Raw genomic sequence first — 16767 nt, 5'->3', positions numbered from 1 at the left:
ATGAGTTGAACCCGAAGCACACACAAGAGGGGAGGGAAGGAGAGAACTTGCCGAAATGTCGGAGCACCGACGTTTTTATACAATGCGTCAAAGGCAGCAATGTTGAATAATATTTTCATGCGGTGAATGACCGAATGGCTGCCCAGGTTGGCCAACCCAGGCGGATCGAGGAGCTGGTTGGATGCGAATGAGTAACTGGCTGGCCAGGTTCGCAACTTCAGGCGGATCGCGGAGCTGGTTGGACGCGAATGGACGACTGGCTGGCCAGGTTGACCAAGTAAGGCCGATCGAGGAGCCGGTTGGACGTGGACGCTCGCTTCCGCTTGTCGACCAAAGGTGGGAGCGCAGACGAGGAGTCGATGCCTGATGAGGTTTCCGGTTCGTATGCGTTACCCCGGGGGTATATATGAAAAGGCGATATTCACTACAGCGGAGCCATGAGGCCATCTTGCCAGCACTTTTACCTTGCACTCGGTCGGCAAGCCAACCAGTCCAGCGGCATAGCGCTGATTGGAATGGTTTTTCATCTTCATGCACTACTATGGCTCTGCCTCTGAAGCACATTCCATGCGACGAATTCTGGGATGAACGAGTGCGCCGCGGGCATGTCTCACATCATGGAAGCGAATCAAAATGCGACGAACGGCGTGACGAACATGATGGGCCTGGCCAATTGCTGCCAGCCTCTCGACATCCACCCTCACCCTCCCTTGAGCGGTTCGCCACATCGGTGATGTGTAGCATCCTTAAAGATAAGCATACGGAACCGCATGCCATGCGCTCCCAGTGCCGACCGGTCGCTGCTCGCACTGGCAGGCTGGGGAGAGAGAGAGCGAGCGGTGATGTGTAGCATCCTTAAAGATGAGCATACGGAACCGCATGCCATGCGCTCCCGGTGCCGACCCGTCGCTGCTCGCACTGGCAGACTGGGGAGAGAGCGAGGTCACAGCCATCACGTGTCACGGACGAACTGGGCATCTGTGCAGAAATATTTTGGTTCCCTCACCATCAATTAGTATACACGCATCCCAGCGCTTGGTCTGCGTTGCGGCTGCCAACCTGGCCAACCGCATACATGCCTCTCGTCTTGTCTTCCCCAAACTCCGATGCAGGTTGCTACTAGATTAGTACAGATGGCGCCGTCGATTTCTTTTGTCGCGCACGGGACTCCCGTGCTCTCCCAGGTTTTCTACCCTCCCGGCGCAGCCGTGATGGTGGTGCCGTCCAATCACGACCTGCGGTAGTGGTTCATCGTCCCATTCCATGAGGGGTAGGTGGTGTGCCACTGACCATCGTCGTAGGTGATGGACGAGGACGTGGCGGATGATGTCGCTCGGTGCATGGTCGACGTGACAAACGTTGTCGTCGAGTTGTAAGCCCTCGCAGACGAGACCGCAGCGGATGATGTTGTTTGGGACGTGACGGACATGACGGACGTCGTCAAGGTCAACGGTCCCGCGGACGAGGTGGACGAGTCGGACGAGGCCGTGACGGTCAAGGTCGAATTGGAAAAGGACGGGTAGATTAGGACGATGGAAGGAGCCTCCGACGGGGTGACGGTGACAGTTTTCGTTGGTTCCGGCGACAAATCGATGACGGGGATGGAGATGGTCTTCGAAACCGTCTTGGTGGCGGGCTCCATCGACTTGACGACGGTCTTGACGACGGTGACCTTGGCATCGGAAGGCGGGCGGTCGCCCTGACCGGGTTGAGCCTCGGCAGGCTCGAGAGGGACGACGGCGTACTTTGGCTTGGCGCCTGCTCCCGGCAGCGCTCGAGGTCCGGCGATGGGACGAGGGAACGCGGCGGCGAGTGCGAGCCACGTCGATAGCGCAGCGGCGACGGCGGTGGATGGACGCATCTTGCTCGCCGACGACTTTCTTTGCCACCGTGGCCGAGGGGAGCGGGACCGGGTGGCGGTTGCGGTCAACTGCGGCCGACGATGGGATCTTCAGGCGAGGCAGGCAGTGCAGGCAACCGACGGTCGAGAGCGGTGGCTGAATTGAAGGGCTTGATGACGATAGCAGGGAGGAGCGGTGTGCGTGCCAAGGCGGTGGAGGTGACTGGCACACGGGCGAAAAGAGAGGACGGAGATGTCGAGGGAGCGACGACGATGAGAAGGAGAATGAGGAAGTAAAAGGAGGACGGGGGCGACGAGCTCCTTTTTCCTCCCCGCGGCGACGCATCCTGGTGATGGTGTTGTTGGTGCTGCTGGTGGCTGGGAAGTCGTCAATATTCGGTGGCTGGACTCTGGAGTGGCCCGTGGAGGATGGAACGTCGAGGGCGGGCCGCCAGCCAGGATCGGAGGCGCCAAGCAGAAGCAGATGCATGTGCTGTTCCTTTCAGGGTTCACAGCCGCCGTACTTGGTCCCCATCCGGGCCCTGGTGCCCCCCGTGCGAGACGAACGACGACCGCTGAGAGCGCCAACTTAGCGGACCGCTAGCGACGGTGGGGCCGCTGTGGGCGATGCCGATTGACCCCCTGGAGCGCGGGTGCGGGTATCACTGGTGCCGCCGCCGTGGGAAGACACCAACCTCTCTTGACGAGGAAACGAACAATGCGTGTCCGGGCGGCGACCGGTAGCAAAGGACCGTGCATGAAACAATGACGGCGTACCAAACTTTGCCGTGCTCCGTATGGAGTACCTGATTCTCGTCGTTTTCGCCGTCACCAGGGGGTTAGATCAGGTCCTTTGGCTGATCAAGGTCGCTGGGCAGCCGCACCGCATCCCGTTGGCTGCCAAAGGTATGGCGGGGACGGCGAAAGGCATCACTGCTGCGCCACTCCGTACTGCACTCTCAAGCACAACCCAAGGACGTATCGCAGGTAGGCAGTAATTAACACTTGCTAATACTGGTATAATTGCGTGCAAAACATCAGGGCAAGTCTACTTACGGTTGGTACCCGTGAGTCCCAAAAACGAGCTGCTTGCTTGGTAGTAGGCACTGGCAAATGTGTGCGGTCCACGACTTTGTTGCAAGAAGATGGAGCAGTAGTACGATCCAATAAGTACAGAGGCTGGTGCAAGTGTCGCCTCGCTGGCGCCTGGGACCCCCCTCAGGCCAGCGGGCATTTGCTGCCTCGGTACGGAACAGAGTGCAAGTAATTACTTACTTACTGCCCTCACTTCCTAGAACTTTGGAGCATCGCCTTTACGAATGGCCATGGACGGAAAGCTCGAGCCGCAACTCCTTCGACTTTCCACCTGCGCCCCTAGCAGTGCGAATGTAATGGTGCAATATGTGTACGTGAGCGCATGGGTTCAGCGCATGGGTTCAGCACTTGTACAACTGCAGGTGCGCCGTGATGCACTGTGATGACAGGTACAACTACTAACCTAGTAGTTGTCGATGCCGCAAATGCGCAGCGCAAGGGCCAGAGGCGATCTGGACGGCCAAGACGCCTCGGCCAGCGGCAGGTAAGTGCTCCGTACAGTGAGGGTACTTGCGTGCTGTACAGTGTACGGAGGAATGACCACATTTGGTTGCAAGGGTTCCTGGGGGCGCACTGCCTCGCATCTCGTACGAGGACCAGGACCACCAGATACAAGCATACCTACTAGGTACTAGTACATCGGTAGGCAAGTATTGGCAAGCCGCTAAAAGCGTGCACCTTTGGAGTACAACACACACCTACTATATCGGTGCATTGCATCGCAAAAACTACTAGGTACCGAGGTAGGCAGTACAAGTGCAGCACAGTACACAAACGTTGCAGTGCAAGGACATGGATGCTGGTGCACCTGTCCCGGCGCCGCAGGCGACTCGACACAGCCACGGCGACTGCCATGTACTTGCTGTGCAACTTGATAGTACATGGGCATTGTACCAAGAATTTGGATGACATAAGTACGCAGCTACCAAGTACTCAAGTACGGAGCACAAGTACATGTGCAAGTACTCAAGTACGGAGCACAAGTACATGTGCAAACACTCAAGTACGGAGCACAAGTTCATGTGTAAGTACTTGTATGTAAGCACTTGTATTAGAGCCAACAGAGACGGAGAATGCCATGCTGTACTTGCTTACTGTACAGAGTGCAAATACGTATGGTTCTCCACCAAAAGCATTGCGAATCGCACGCGATCGCTGACTGTGGGGCGTAGCATCACCGGCGGCTCCCACAATCACACGTGCGCAAAACACTGCACGGAGGATTAAGTGAGCTTGTATTTGCACTGTGCGAAGTAAGACTCCGTAATTGGTTGTCCTTGTACGGAGTACTGCAACACTACAATCTACCTACCTACTTGGTACAAGCAAGTATTATGTACACCTACAGTTCAAGTACGGGGTATTGAACAACTAATACTGTACAGTACTCTGTACTTGGAGAGGCATTGCCACGTCGACAAGGAAAAGTCTTGGCGGCACGCCCAAGGTACGAGATGCCGTACGGACCTCGACGAAATGCACCTCTGCACGGCTACGAGGCAGACTTGCTCAGGGCCCATGACGCAACTCTGGCAGTTCGCGAGGGCAGATGCTTTGGCGCACCATGTGCTTGGACAAAACGGCTGTAAATGGGGGCGAGGATAGGGGCGCAGCGCAATGGCGCCCTAAGCAAGGCACAAACAGTGCACCACCACTAGTGGTACTCTGCGCTTGTGTACTTGTGAGAGTACAAGCAGCACTCCGTACAGTACTGCACTCTGCACTCCGTACTCCGCACACAGTATGCCTGGTCGTAAGTATACATGCAAGTACGTGAACATGTCCAGCTACCAACTAATACCTAGTACTGGTACTTTCTCATGCCCGCACTCGCCAGTGCTCGCTGGTGGTGGTATATTACTTAGGTGTGCTTACACCTACAGGTTCTTGCACGACGAAGCTGAGCTGGGTGCCCAAAAATCCAAGTACAGTACTAAGGTAATTAGTGGGACTTTCAGGCTTCCATGCAAGGACAACTATGAGTAATACTGCAAGTACGGAGTCCTAGGTAGGTACCACGAAGTGGGATGCAAAAAGGTATCATGTCCTTGGTAATCGTTAGTGGGTGTACTTACTTACTCGTGCTGTCAAGTACACCGGCTGCTCCGCTACATGCGCTTGTACATGCACACTGTCATGCACTGTACTGTACTGTGCTCGCTCAGTCGCTCCCCGCCTTGGTGGGGGACGAGGACCCTCCTCAGCCTCCTCCTCCACCTCCTCGGAGCCCCTCGTTCCTGGAGGGGTCAGCAGGCAGAAAGGAGGACGTCAAAAAACCTTCAACGCCACTCCATCCCATCCCTCCCACTCCCACCCACATATCAAGCCCGTTGCCACCCGCGTCAGCTCGTACTCTGCGGGCCCTCTTGGCACGGAACACGCATACCGCTCACCTAACCTACCAGCGACCGTCCGTCCCTCTTTCTCCGTCCCTCGGTTACCGTGCAAGGCTCGAGGGAGCAGTCGTCGTCTACTCGTCGTCTCTTCCCAACCAGCAGTCGTCGTCTACTTGTCTTCCCTTCCCAACCGGCAGACTACCTTGCCATCGTCCGTCCACGCCCTCCGACTTCCTCGACGTCGGACCTCGTCTTCCCCCGACACGCACCCTTCGCCCGTCGGCTCGAATCTCATCCTTGCCTCACCATGTCGTACCAAGGCTACGGCCAGCAGCAGCAATACGGTCGTCAGTTATTACCCCGCCCCCTTGGCCGTGCCCGAGCTCGTTCCTGTGTCCTCCTCGCCGTCGGGAACCTGGCTGACATTCCTTCCTCCTCGTGCCAGAACCGCCCCCCCCCCAGCAAGGGTACGGACAGCATCCCCCCCCGGGTGGCCAGTATCCTCCGCAGGGTAACTACCCTCCCCAAGGCGGCCAGTATCCCCCCCAAGGCGGCCAGTACCCCCCCCAAGGCGGCCAGTATCCTCCCCAGGGTGGCCAGTATCCCCCCCCGGCCGGCCAGTACCCGCCCCAGCAAGGGGCGCCGCCGCAGGGAGGGTACTACCAGCAGCAGCCTCCGGCCGGCCAGTACGGCGCTCCTCCGTACGGCCAGCCGCCGCCGCCGCAGCAGCAGCCGTACGGTGCTCCTCCTCCGCCGCAGCAGGCCTACGGTCAGCAGCCGCCGCCGGGCCAGTACGGCGCGCCCTACGGTGCGCCCCCGGCTCACCAGCAGCCGCCGCAGCAGTACGGCCCCCCCGTGCCGCCGACGCCGCCGTCCCTCGGCTACGGCGCGCCCCAGGTGATCCAGTGGGACGGCACGTCGGACGCGCAGGCGCTGCGGACCGCCATGAAGGGCTTCGGCACCGACGAGGCGATGCTCATCAAGGTCCTCTCCAGCAAGGACCCGCTTCAGGTGGACGTGATCCGGAACGCCTTTGATCGCAACTTCAGGCGCAACCTCGTCAAGGACATCAAGAGCGAGACGAGCAGCTGGTTCGAGTTTGGCCTCGTCCAGCTCGCCCGCGGGCCCCTCCTCGCCGACGTGCACAACCTCTTCGACGCCATGGCCGGGCCCGGCACCAAGGAGCTCGTCCTCAACGACGTCCTGCTCTCGAGGTCCAACGCCGACATCAAGGCCATCAAGAGCGCCTACCGGTCCACCTTCCACAAGAGCCTCGAGGAGGACGTCAAGGGCGACCTCAGCATGAAGACGGAGCGCCACTTCCTCATGGTCCTGTCGGCCAACCGCGCCGAGGACGCGGCGCCGGTGATTCCGCAGCAGGTCGACGACGACGTCATGCAGATCTACAAGGCCACCGAGGGCAAGACGGGCACCGACGAGATCCTCGTCTGCAGCATCTTCTCGCACCGAAACGACAACCAGCTGCGGGCCATTGCCCACACGTACAGGCAAAAGTTCAACCGCGACCTCGACAAAGTCATCAAATCGGTACCTTCCCCCCCCCCCCTCCCCCCTCCCCCTGCCCCCTGCCCCTGCCCCCACCTCCCGCTCCACGCGCCGCTCGCTTGCTCACGCACGCCGCAGGAGTTTTCCGGCCACATGGAGGATGCCCTCCTCTTCCAGCTCAACCACGCCGTCGACAAGTACATGCACGCCGCGACGCTCCTCGAGGAGGCCATGGCCGGCATGGGCACCAACGACAACCTGCTCGTCTCCCGCGTCGTGCGCTTCCACTGGGACCGGAGCTTCCTCGCCAACGTCAAGGGCGCCTACCAGCAAAAGTACCGCACGAGCCTCTCGAGCCGCATCAGGAGCGAGACGTCGGGCGACTACAAGAACCTTATGCTGGCCTGCGTTGGAGAGTAGATGGCAGGCCTTTCGGACGAATGGCCGTCGGCGAGAGGGCGAGGGGGCCGTGCGGCCATGGATGGATGGGGCGTCGTCGGCCGCGCTCCAGGACCGTCGTGGGCTGGCACAACCGAACCAGCGCGATGCCGCCTCGAGCAAGGACCGGTTGTTCGCCCGACATGCTGCATGAACCGTTGTTGACGTCCCTCCTCTCGAGCGCACGCCCGCTCCATCGCAACGGAGCACCTGGGCAGCTGGCGACGGGCTCGAGCCGGCAGCCGGAAGGGGTCAAGGTTGAACGATGCTCTCGGAGAGCTACGAGATAGGCGCGGGGCCGACGCCGGGTGACGCTCAAGTCGCCTTGGGTTTCTCCGAGGCCAACGCTCTGCTTTCAAGCCTTTCCCGGCCGCGTCGTTGCCGTTGGCCCAGGCGGGTACGTCGATGTGATGGACCGCGTTCCAGCTTGGCCGCGGGAGAGGAGAGCTCGAGCACCGAGTCGGCGGATACGGGCCGTTGCTTTCTTCCCTTGACCCTTGTCGGGCATGCACGGGGGGGCCGACTGTCGTTGGCTTCGCATCCGGTGGATTCCATAGTCGGCTGCTGCGAGACCAAGAGTGGCGTGCACGGTGTGCGCGGGTGGTGTCCGGTTTGAAACGCAGAGGCGCCTCGGTGGCGACAATCCACCAACACGCCTCCGCCGGTGCTCGACTGCTACGCTGCAGACCGTCCGGCGGACGAATGACGATGCGACATGGCCGCAACGCTGCTGGCAAATTCCGCGCAGGACGATGCGCATGTTCTCTCGACAGGCATGACGACCAATGCAAAGTGCAATCATCCGTTGCAAAGTGCAATCATCCGTTACAAACACAGTAGTCGTTGATTCCGCCAAAGCCTGCGCTTCGTCACCGTCCGAGTCGCGAGAGGATGCGTCTCTCCCTCTGCTCGCCCGGCCAATGGCCCGGCCGGACCAATCAACGCCGGCGGCGGAAGGGTCGGCAACCATGGTCGGCGAGCCGCCCGGGTCGTTGGCATGCCGAGAGACTCGGCACCCTCGCTGGCTCCGTCGCGTTGGACGTGGCATCGAACGCGGCCGCGCTCTTGTTCGTCGTCGACGCGCTACGCAGGATGCCGGGACGATGCCGAGCGCCGTTGCGCTGCCGTTGACGCGCATGGACGAGCATGCAGGATGACGATCCGATCCACGGCGAAAGGCGATCCGCTCGTCGCCGACGCGCAACGGAGCGAGGGCGAGGCTGAGCTCCTCTGGGGTGCCCATGTATGGACGATGGCGACGATGGCGATGATGAGCAGCTTCGATCCCTCGCGGCCGCCGACCAGTAACAAACCATCTCGCCCGTCATGGCAGTGCGGTTGACTGATTGACCGACGATGCCAGTGCATGCGATAGCTGTTCGAATCCGGAAAGGCATGGTCTCGATAAGCTTTTTCTTCCAGTCGCTTGGGTTGCGTCTTCCCTCCTTACTGGGACACAATGCAGACTATAATTCGAGCTGTCAGCCCTACCACAGGCATATGCAGTCTAGCTTCGTTCTCTGACGCCCCCGATGAGCCGATTCCCGATAATATTGGCACACCATATCACGCACATGATACCGTACGTGCAACTGCAGTTCGCAGCTAGAGGCAAACCCGGTCGCTGCCGCAAGCCTCCCATCTCCTGGTGCATCGTGCAGCAGCCGGGGTAGAGTGTGAGGCGAGGGGGCTCTCGAGCAGCCGACGAGATGGCTCGTCTCTGATACGTGGCGACAGCTCGACAAGCTTTTGGTCTGTTTCTTATTCTCTTTCTTATTCTCGTTTTTATTCTCATTCTTCTTCTTCGTATTTATACCTCTACGTATCCATCCGCATGTCGGATTCATTCTTCCCTTGCCATGACCATCATGACCCACCATTGAGGGAACCCTGCCTCTCTCCAAGCACCAACCGGCATCATGTTGCACTCTCTCCTCGCCTTGCCCTCACGCCGCACCACACCCTGGGCCGTCATCCTCCCCTTGCTCTCCTCGGGCGCCTTGGCCAAGACGGTCCTGGTCGAGGTCGGCTCGGCCGGCTTCACCTACAGCCCCAATTCCGTCCAGGCGGATGTGGGCGACGTCGTCCAGTTCCACTTCAACGGCGCCCACAGCGTCACCTCGGGACCCTTCAACGGCCCCTGCACGCCCGACAGCAGCGGCGGCTTCTATTCTGGCTTCTTAACGGCGAATGCGAGTACCACGATCGACCCCATCCCACCTCCTTCGTCGTCCGCTTCCCGTCCGACGGCGAGCAAGGGCCGGGCGCTAACCTGGAGATAGAAATCCTTCCTGGTGACGATAAACAACACCAACCCCATCTTTTTCTACTGCGCCGTGGGCTCGCACTGCCAATTCGGCATGGTCGGCGTCATCAACCCGGCGTCGGACACGCTCGCCGCCTACCAATCGGGTGCCGCCGCCTCCACGGGCACCACTCGTCCAGCCGCCGCCTTTGGCGGTGTCGTCGTCGACGATGCCGCCAGCACGACGTCGACGACGAGCTCGACGAGTTCAAACCCTACGCTGCTATTCACCGACAGCACCGGCTTCGTCTGCGCCTGTCCGGCGGTGCTCGCCACCGTCACGTCCACCGTGTTCGTGTGACGAGGAAGCTCATCTGTGCCCTAGCGTATGGCCAAGTCGCGAGCTTGCCTTGCTTCAATGACAAAAAATCAAGGTTCCGTGTTCCGACCGAGTTCAAGCTCCGTGAGCCTGTGCCCCTCGAGCTGCTGGCCTGCGCCGGCCTGCCTCGAGCCTTGTTTCGCCTCGCTCGGGTGGCCGGACATTGGACAGGCGCCGCCGTGCCGTTGGTCCCCAAGCTCGGCTCCCGCAGCCTCGGAGAGTTGGCCGGAGCCGAGAGGGCGCGGGATGGGCCACGTTCCAAATCGCACGCGCACTCGGAGCCACCGCGCCGGCGCGTGCTCGAGGCCGAAGCAGGTGTCGAATCTCGCCGGCGCCATCGTCGAGGTCCCCCACCACCCCCTGTCATGTCGTTTGCTCCATTTCTTGATCGCCGGCAGGGACGAACGCGTTTATCTCGGGCACGCCAGCTTCCCGCTCGAGAGTGTCGGTGCTCGGTGGATGGTCTGCCTCGCGTGACGCCCTTTCGATTGCTTTTCGTCTGCTCTTCGCGATGCAGTTGTATATGTCTTGCCGCGAGGCGGCCGACGTCGAGTTTTGCCGCAGGTAGGCCGTGATCTCCTTCGGCTTCAGGCCAACGTTGGTGAGGGTGTCGATGACGACCTGATCCTTCGAGGACAGGGCTCGATGCACCGGATGCGCCGCCGTGGACCGGCTCGGCGCGTGATTGTGCGTCGAGGACTGCGTGCCCGGACGGTGTTTGAGGGACCATCGAGTGCGATCCAGGCTCTCCTTGGCAAGAACGGAGAAGTGACAGCCGGTGCCTCGCGTGGTGGTACGCCGCCGCCGCCGCCGCTGAGGGTCGTCGGCAGGCCTCGACGGACGGACGGCACGATCGCAGGAAAACGTCACCGTTTGCTTGCCCGACTTTTCCTTTGTCGACCTTCCGGTGGTGAAGGCGTAGCCTCGCGGGGCAGCCCAAGCGTTGATGGACGCGAACAGGGCATCGCGGGAGGGGTAGTCTCTCTCGGGTGGGAGGCAGTCCTCTGGGAACTCATCTGCGCCGTGGACCGAGCTCATCTTGAACCTGGCCTGGCGATGGTTTGGGCGGCATGGACGGAGGGCTGGCTGGATGGGTGGATGGATGATGGTGCAGAACAGTCAACACACTTGGTCGTGTTTGCTTACATAATAGGGACTGGGCGAGGGCCATGTACTTGGGGATCGAGACTTTGGAGTAATTACTCCCTACTGTTTCTTGCACTTCCTTGTTCATGATGGTGATATCGATACCATGGTGCTCGTTGTTCACAGGCCCAGCCAGCGCAGTTGCACGGCTGTGACACCTTACTGCTCTTCAACCCTACATGTCGGTCGAGTTCGCGATAGTGCCGTGCATCGGCATGTTCCAAGGCAATACCGAGAAGCAGCAGCAGTGTATGCTGCTGCATCTACTCCGTACATGTCATCACATGCAGGCACCACTCGCGTCGGCACAGCAGATTCACGTCGAGAGTCGGACGAGACGATGTGCGAAACAGGCGGTCGATGATGGCGATGAGGAGTATCTTCACATCAGGCGGACGAGATCCGGCCGACTATCAACAAGAGTACGGCATCGAACAACCCTCGACGGAGACGGAGAGATGGGAGCACGGCACGGCACGAGTCGAGGCCTCTTCCGCCGTCGCGGCGCAACGAACTCGACAAGGTGCGGGCGGGCATACGTTTGAACAAGAGCCGCTCGAGTGCCGACAGATGACGGGGCTCCGCGTCCAACCACCATACCACACCGCACCACTTCGCGACCCTGCCATGACATCACCAGGACACGTCGAGCCGGCCAAACAGAGCCTGTTGGTCATCCGTCAGCGATGCCATCCGCTTCGAGGGCCGCCATGGCACAACTCACCAGGCACAGTCCGATGACGAGCATTCCTCTCCCCGCCGATCCCATCTCCGCACCAGAGTTCGAGTCGCCCCCTCCGCCCGTCTTCTGCGGTGACCCGCTCCCGCCCTGGCCGTCATCCGCGCCGCCCTGGTCCCCTGCGCCGGTCGCGGCGGCCTCGTTGTTGGCTATGAATCCGTTGGACGTGCAGTAGCTGCTGTATATGCTCGCCGCGCTGGATAAATCATTCGAGTTCCCGCTGCAGAATCGGGAGACGCATCGCGACAGGCTCTGGTACGCATTGGCTTGAAGGTCGGTCCGGCAGTAGCAGCCGTTCATGGCCACCGAGATGGTCTGGAATTCCGTCGTCGTGAGCTCGCACTTGAGCGTTGAGCCCAGGTAGTCATACGTCCGCGTCTGGAAGTTGGTCCTCCAAAAGCAGGACTTGGCGCACGGCCGGAGGGAGCTAAAGTCTTTTGCCGACGAGAGAGACTGCGTTCCCTCGGCCTGGGCCGCCGCCGCCGGCATGGCGAGGAGGAGGAAGACGGCGAGGTGGCCAAGTGCTGGGAGAAAGCAGTCGGAGGGGAGGTGGCGGCGTCGAGTGACGGCCGCCATCCCGTTGACCGTCGAGGTCGACAGCATTGTTCAAGAGAGAAAGAGGGGAAGGGTCGAGCAGGGGCCGAGTATTGATAGGTGGTTACTGCTATCTGGGTGTGGGAGTCTCGGAGCTGCCACCTCTCTGCCTCGGGGACGACGGGCAACGGCAACGGGGCGGGCGTCTACATATATTACTTGGCGGCCCAGCTCGTTTCGTTTCCGTCGTCGTTGCAACCCTGAGCCTCCGTCCGTGGAAATCATCCATCGAGAGGGCTGGCCGGACCAAGATGGCAACTCGGGTGCTCAGCCCCGTGGACTAACCCGTAGAGTAAATTACCGTCCCTTGCAACAATAAATGACGACGGTGGGTTGGCAAAAGCCTCACGGGTTGTTCCACCTACCTTGCCTTGTTCCAGCCGGATTGACGTTTGCTCTCTTCTCGTCAGTCACCAAGTGGCGTCGTAGGGTAGCTTGCTGTTGGCCCAACGGCCCCCGATGAGACATTTCCTTTTGCAAATCACCATTGATGCCGAGGACGGCCGCGAGGAGGGAGATGGGCTTCTTGTTTCTGGGCTTGTTTCTACCTGTGCCGTGTGGTTCATGGCAGCATACTCGATGCTCCATCTACCGCTCTGCTCTCCGCGTGTCCCTTACTTGATCGACGGTTTAATCAATGGGTTTCCCACCACCCCTTCACCCGTACATGCATGTATGTGTTGCTTGACTGTCCCAGGTGTCCAGTCGTTCAAGTCTAATTCTCCCGTGTTCCGCTAATTCTCCCGTGTTCCGACTGCCGGAGCTAGCAGCATCATGGCGTTGCCGCACACAAGGTCTCGACCCCTGAACGTATAGGAGGAGCGCTCGCACCAACGCCTCCAAAGTGAAAATTTAACCTTCCGAGTACCAGTTTACGCCTATTTGACCGTTACCAGTGACCACGCCGGATCCGTGCTCCACAGCAGTGTTCAAGCTGATCGCGTGTGCTCCGTTGGAACACCGAGGAATGAGGCTGAGCCGCCATGTGCTCGATAAACCGGAACTTGCCGTTGTTCTTCGTACGTCTTGCTCGCTAGCGCTCAGAAGCATCTCCATACGAGCATCTGTTTTCTTGGTCGTCGTCGTTAGGGCGAGATGCGGTCGTGGAGTTATGCTTCGACGTAGAGCCCCTTTTGCCCTTTTGTTTCTATTTATGCATATGCTTTCAGGCCTGCCTCGAACCATGCTGCGACTGAATCCCATAAACTCGACTGTATGGCGGCGCTCAAGTCTAGATGGATGGAAGCCGCGAATGGGTCACAACAGTAGCAAAGGGTCCAATAGTGTCACTGTCGCTCTGCACATGGATGAAACGGTCCATGCAGCGGAAGTCACCGTGGGCACAAGGTACTCTTTACCGTGTAAGTCGTTTGACTCTGTCAAAGGGGCTTCGGTGGAGTTGGGCCGACGGCCGATCAAGTGATGATTACCGTTGGAACCAACGAGTTGGCAAATACCAAGTGCGTCATACGCGAGTCTATTGTACGCCTTTTCCGATCCACGGCGTAGCCTTTACGACGTCCAAAGTGCAAGCTCCCTGTCAAGCATGGTACAGTCCTCCTGTCGAGTAGATGCATGAGATTGTGATATCAACCGAAGAGTAGCCAACTGCCCTCCTACGCCATCGGGACAAACGATACACGCATCGGTCTTGGCTGCATCCTATATATATATATCTATTATACGAAATCACCGTGCCCACCTCGAATGGCTTGCACTATTTTTGGACACACCGTTGGCTCGAATTAGAAACCCCATTGCCAGTGTTCATCTGCATGGCCGCTAGATGGCGACTTGTACGCCTCCAGGAAGCCATCTCGAGATGGACACTCTGCATGCATGGCAACCAACGTGCGTATGGTACCATATTCTATACGGAGAAGCGTGACAATGGCATCAACTTGATGAAAGTCTTGTATGGCCATTCCCTAGTTCACACGTGTGCATTCGTCTCTGCACAGCCCCTTGAAAGGAGTCGTAGGACAACTAGGACATGCCGAGATTCGCGTGTGCAATGGACGGCCTGACGAGGTATAAAATGGGCCTTTCTCTTCATCTTGTGTCCTGCTTCATTCTTTGCAGCCAGCATCAACGGTACACACTCTCATACAACTATCCATTCTTCAAACTCACCACAACGCTTGATAGAATCGCCGATATGAAATCCATCGTCGCCTACGCCGTCGCAACACTCGTTGCTTTCGCCAACGCGCTTCCCACCACCAATGTCAACGAGATGCCAGAGGTTGTCGCGCGCTCTTCTCTCGAGAGCCGTGCCACAAACTGCAGCGTAGCCGCCACCGACACCCTCCTCTTTTCCGTTCCCATCGGAGCATTCCTCGAAGCGCGCAAGGCCAGGGACCCGTCCCAGTGCAGCTGGGCCTCGGACGGCTGCACCATGGCGCCCGACAAGCCCATCAGCTTCAACTTCATCCCTAGCTGTCAACGTCATGACTTTGGATACAGAAACTGCAGAGACCAGAAGCGCTTCACGAGCGCCATGAGGAAGAAGATTGACGATGTTTTCAAGAAAGACTTGTACAAGTACTGCTCTCAGTTCTCCGGGTGGCATTTCTGGAAGGGCTATCAGTGCCGTCGCCTCGCAGACACTTACTATGCGGCCGTCCGGACCTTTGGCAAGCGAGACGGCGGCTATGTTGATCTTGATCAGCCGGTGGAATTGGTCGAGCGCGGGCCGAGGTTTGACTAGACCACCATGGCCAGTCCAGACGATTTGCCGAGCCTCATAAGGATGGCCATGCTTCCATGCTATCGGTTCCTGCCCGTTGCCTCGTCGATGCTTTGCATGATTTCGTCTTGTTTTCGAATTAGCTAGTCGGTTTTATATCTCTCGTCGCACGAAATACAAGCACACACACGGGTTCCACCAAGACAGTACTCATAATCAGTAACAGTGCTCGGTCCCCTGGCTACAGCTGTCTGAACTGGAACCAACAAGACCACCGTCGACTCCGTCCGATGCACTTGGCACAGTGACGCAATGGCAAATCGAGGATACGTCCGAGGGTACGCGCACGAGATGACATAGAGTAGCACGGGGGGGGGGGAATACAGCGGCCAACTCTACACCGTCGCGGTATATTGGTATTGGTAGTTGATTTAAAATTTCGAATCCGTCACTTGCCGTTTTTCTATCGCCAGGGAGGTCCAGCTAGCAATAATAAATTATAAGGGTACAATGCGGGTAGAAGTACAAGTAAGTGCCGTATTGAGCAAGTAGTATTATATATTTTCATCATAGTTTATAAAACCCGGTTTATCGTATCGGTAGAGTTACCCTTAATATTTGCTGCTGCGCTGATAGCATTTATTGGGGAGCTGACAGTGAGGCGCCCAACTGCCCTTGAAGCAGTCGCCCGGGCGCGAACATTCTCGACCCAGATTCGGACAGGCATGACTAGATTGATACCTATCGCAGGCTCTCTCGTACTTGCACCACCTTGGCGATTGGTTAGGCTCGAATATCCCTCTCTGGAAAAAACCCCGGTCTCTTGTAATCAATATCGTATGGATTTCCATTGCAGTCGAGTTAATCCGAATTTCCTGCCGCTCCAAAGACGGGGCATCCAACAGGGACCTGGCATTCAGGTCCTGTATTGTCATTAACGCAATAAGGCGGCAGCCTGCAAGGATAGGTCCGGCCTGGGCACATTGCTTCGGACTGCCATCGATCGCAAGCTCTCTCGTGCTTGCACCAAGCCTCTGGCTGCCTCGGCGTAGTGTAGAACCATTTCGATCCGGGAATGACGCTATCGTCATAAGGGTTTCCCGTACAGTCAGGTTCGCTTAAGCTTGCTGCAATCCCAAGGGCAGGCGAAATAATCGATAACAGGAGTACTGCCCTCATTATAATTGGCCAAGTTGTACCAAGGGAGAATAACTGTACCTACCTTCCTTGGTACCGTCGACAGGAAACATCACGCTTTATATAAGTAGAATCCGCTTAGAGAAACACAGAACGAATGTCCGAGCATGAGTGCAAGCACTCCGTACTGTGCTTACACCTATGGAGTAATACTCAGGACTTCTTGTACTGTACATATAAGTACAAGTTGTATAGTAATTAGGAGGCAGTGCTCAAGTAAGTACATATAGATAGGTGTACACCGAGGTGCTGCTGCAAGTACGTATATGCAAGATAATTACTTGTACTGTAAACCCCGTACTTACTTACGTACAACGAATCGAATTCGTACTGATATAACAAATTATTTAATATTCAAGGTACTAATTGACAAGGAGAAGGGAATTTAGCCAACCAGTATTGGACGCTCACTGGTCCGAGAAGACTAGGTGCAACTAATACTGTACTCCATCAGTGCAGTACGTTTGGCGCTACAAGTACGGAGTTCACGTACGATTATGACATTGATTATTACTCGCACACCGTACGGAGCGGAGTACAGATAGGTGCTCACTTAACCGTAA

At 58.1% G+C, this 16767-nt stretch overlaps 7 protein-coding genes across 7 annotated transcripts; 3 read left to right on the top strand and 4 right to left on the bottom strand.

Annotated features, from left to right (window-relative positions):
- Positions 1-1228: 1228 nt before the first annotated feature.
- DCS_05656 (uncharacterized protein) lies at positions 1229-1861 on the bottom strand (the record flags this gene model as incomplete). Its single annotated transcript, XM_040802958.1, has 1 exon — positions 1229-1861. The coding sequence occupies one exon, from the start codon at positions 1859-1861 to the stop codon at positions 1229-1231; it is 633 nt and encodes a 210-aa protein (XP_040657991.1).
- Positions 1862-5578: 3717 nt separating this feature from the next.
- Positions 5579-7197, top strand: DCS_05655 (Annexin; the record flags this gene model as incomplete). The annotated part of the gene is made up of 3 exons (XM_040802957.1): positions 5579-5618; positions 5717-6819; positions 6916-7197. The coding sequence occupies 3 exons, from the start codon at positions 5579-5581 to the stop codon at positions 7195-7197; spliced, it is 1425 nt and encodes a 474-aa protein (XP_040657990.1).
- Positions 7198-7570: 373 nt separating this feature from the next.
- DCS_05654 (uncharacterized protein) lies at positions 7571-8458 on the bottom strand (the record flags this gene model as incomplete). The annotated part of the gene is made up of 1 exon (XM_040802956.1): positions 7571-8458. One exon carries the CDS (start codon positions 8456-8458, stop codon positions 7571-7573), a length of 888 nt encoding a protein of 295 aa, XP_040657989.1.
- A 676-nt stretch (positions 8459-9134) lies between these two features.
- On the top strand, positions 9135-9497 carry DCS_05653 (uncharacterized protein; the record flags this gene model as incomplete). Its single annotated transcript, XM_040802955.1, has 1 exon — positions 9135-9497. The coding sequence occupies one exon, from the start codon at positions 9135-9137 to the stop codon at positions 9495-9497; it is 363 nt and encodes a 120-aa protein (XP_040657988.1).
- A 705-nt stretch (positions 9498-10202) lies between these two features.
- Positions 10203-10877, bottom strand: DCS_05652 (uncharacterized protein; the record flags this gene model as incomplete). The annotated part of the gene is made up of 1 exon (XM_040802954.1): positions 10203-10877. One exon carries the CDS (start codon positions 10875-10877, stop codon positions 10203-10205), a length of 675 nt encoding a protein of 224 aa, XP_040657987.1.
- Positions 10878-11618: 741 nt separating this feature from the next.
- DCS_05651 (uncharacterized protein) lies at positions 11619-12327 on the bottom strand (the record flags this gene model as incomplete). Its single annotated transcript, XM_040802953.1, has 2 exons — positions 11619-11651; positions 11710-12327. 2 exons carry the CDS (start codon positions 12325-12327, stop codon positions 11619-11621), a joined length of 651 nt encoding a protein of 216 aa, XP_040657986.1.
- Positions 12328-14476: 2149 nt separating this feature from the next.
- Positions 14477-15028, top strand: DCS_05650 (uncharacterized protein; the record flags this gene model as incomplete). Its single annotated transcript, XM_040802952.1, has 1 exon — positions 14477-15028. The coding sequence occupies one exon, from the start codon at positions 14477-14479 to the stop codon at positions 15026-15028; it is 552 nt and encodes a 183-aa protein (XP_040657985.1).
- Between the last annotated feature and the right edge of the window lie 1739 nt (positions 15029-16767).

Source organism: Drechmeria coniospora, chromosome 02, assembly GCF_001625195.1.
Source record: "Drechmeria coniospora strain ARSEF 6962 chromosome 02, whole genome shotgun sequence".
NCBI lineage: Eukaryota > Fungi > Ascomycota > Sordariomycetes > Hypocreales > Ophiocordycipitaceae > Drechmeria > Drechmeria coniospora.
Note: the sequence above shows the minus strand (reverse complement) of the source record. Positions and strands in the feature narration are given on the sequence as shown.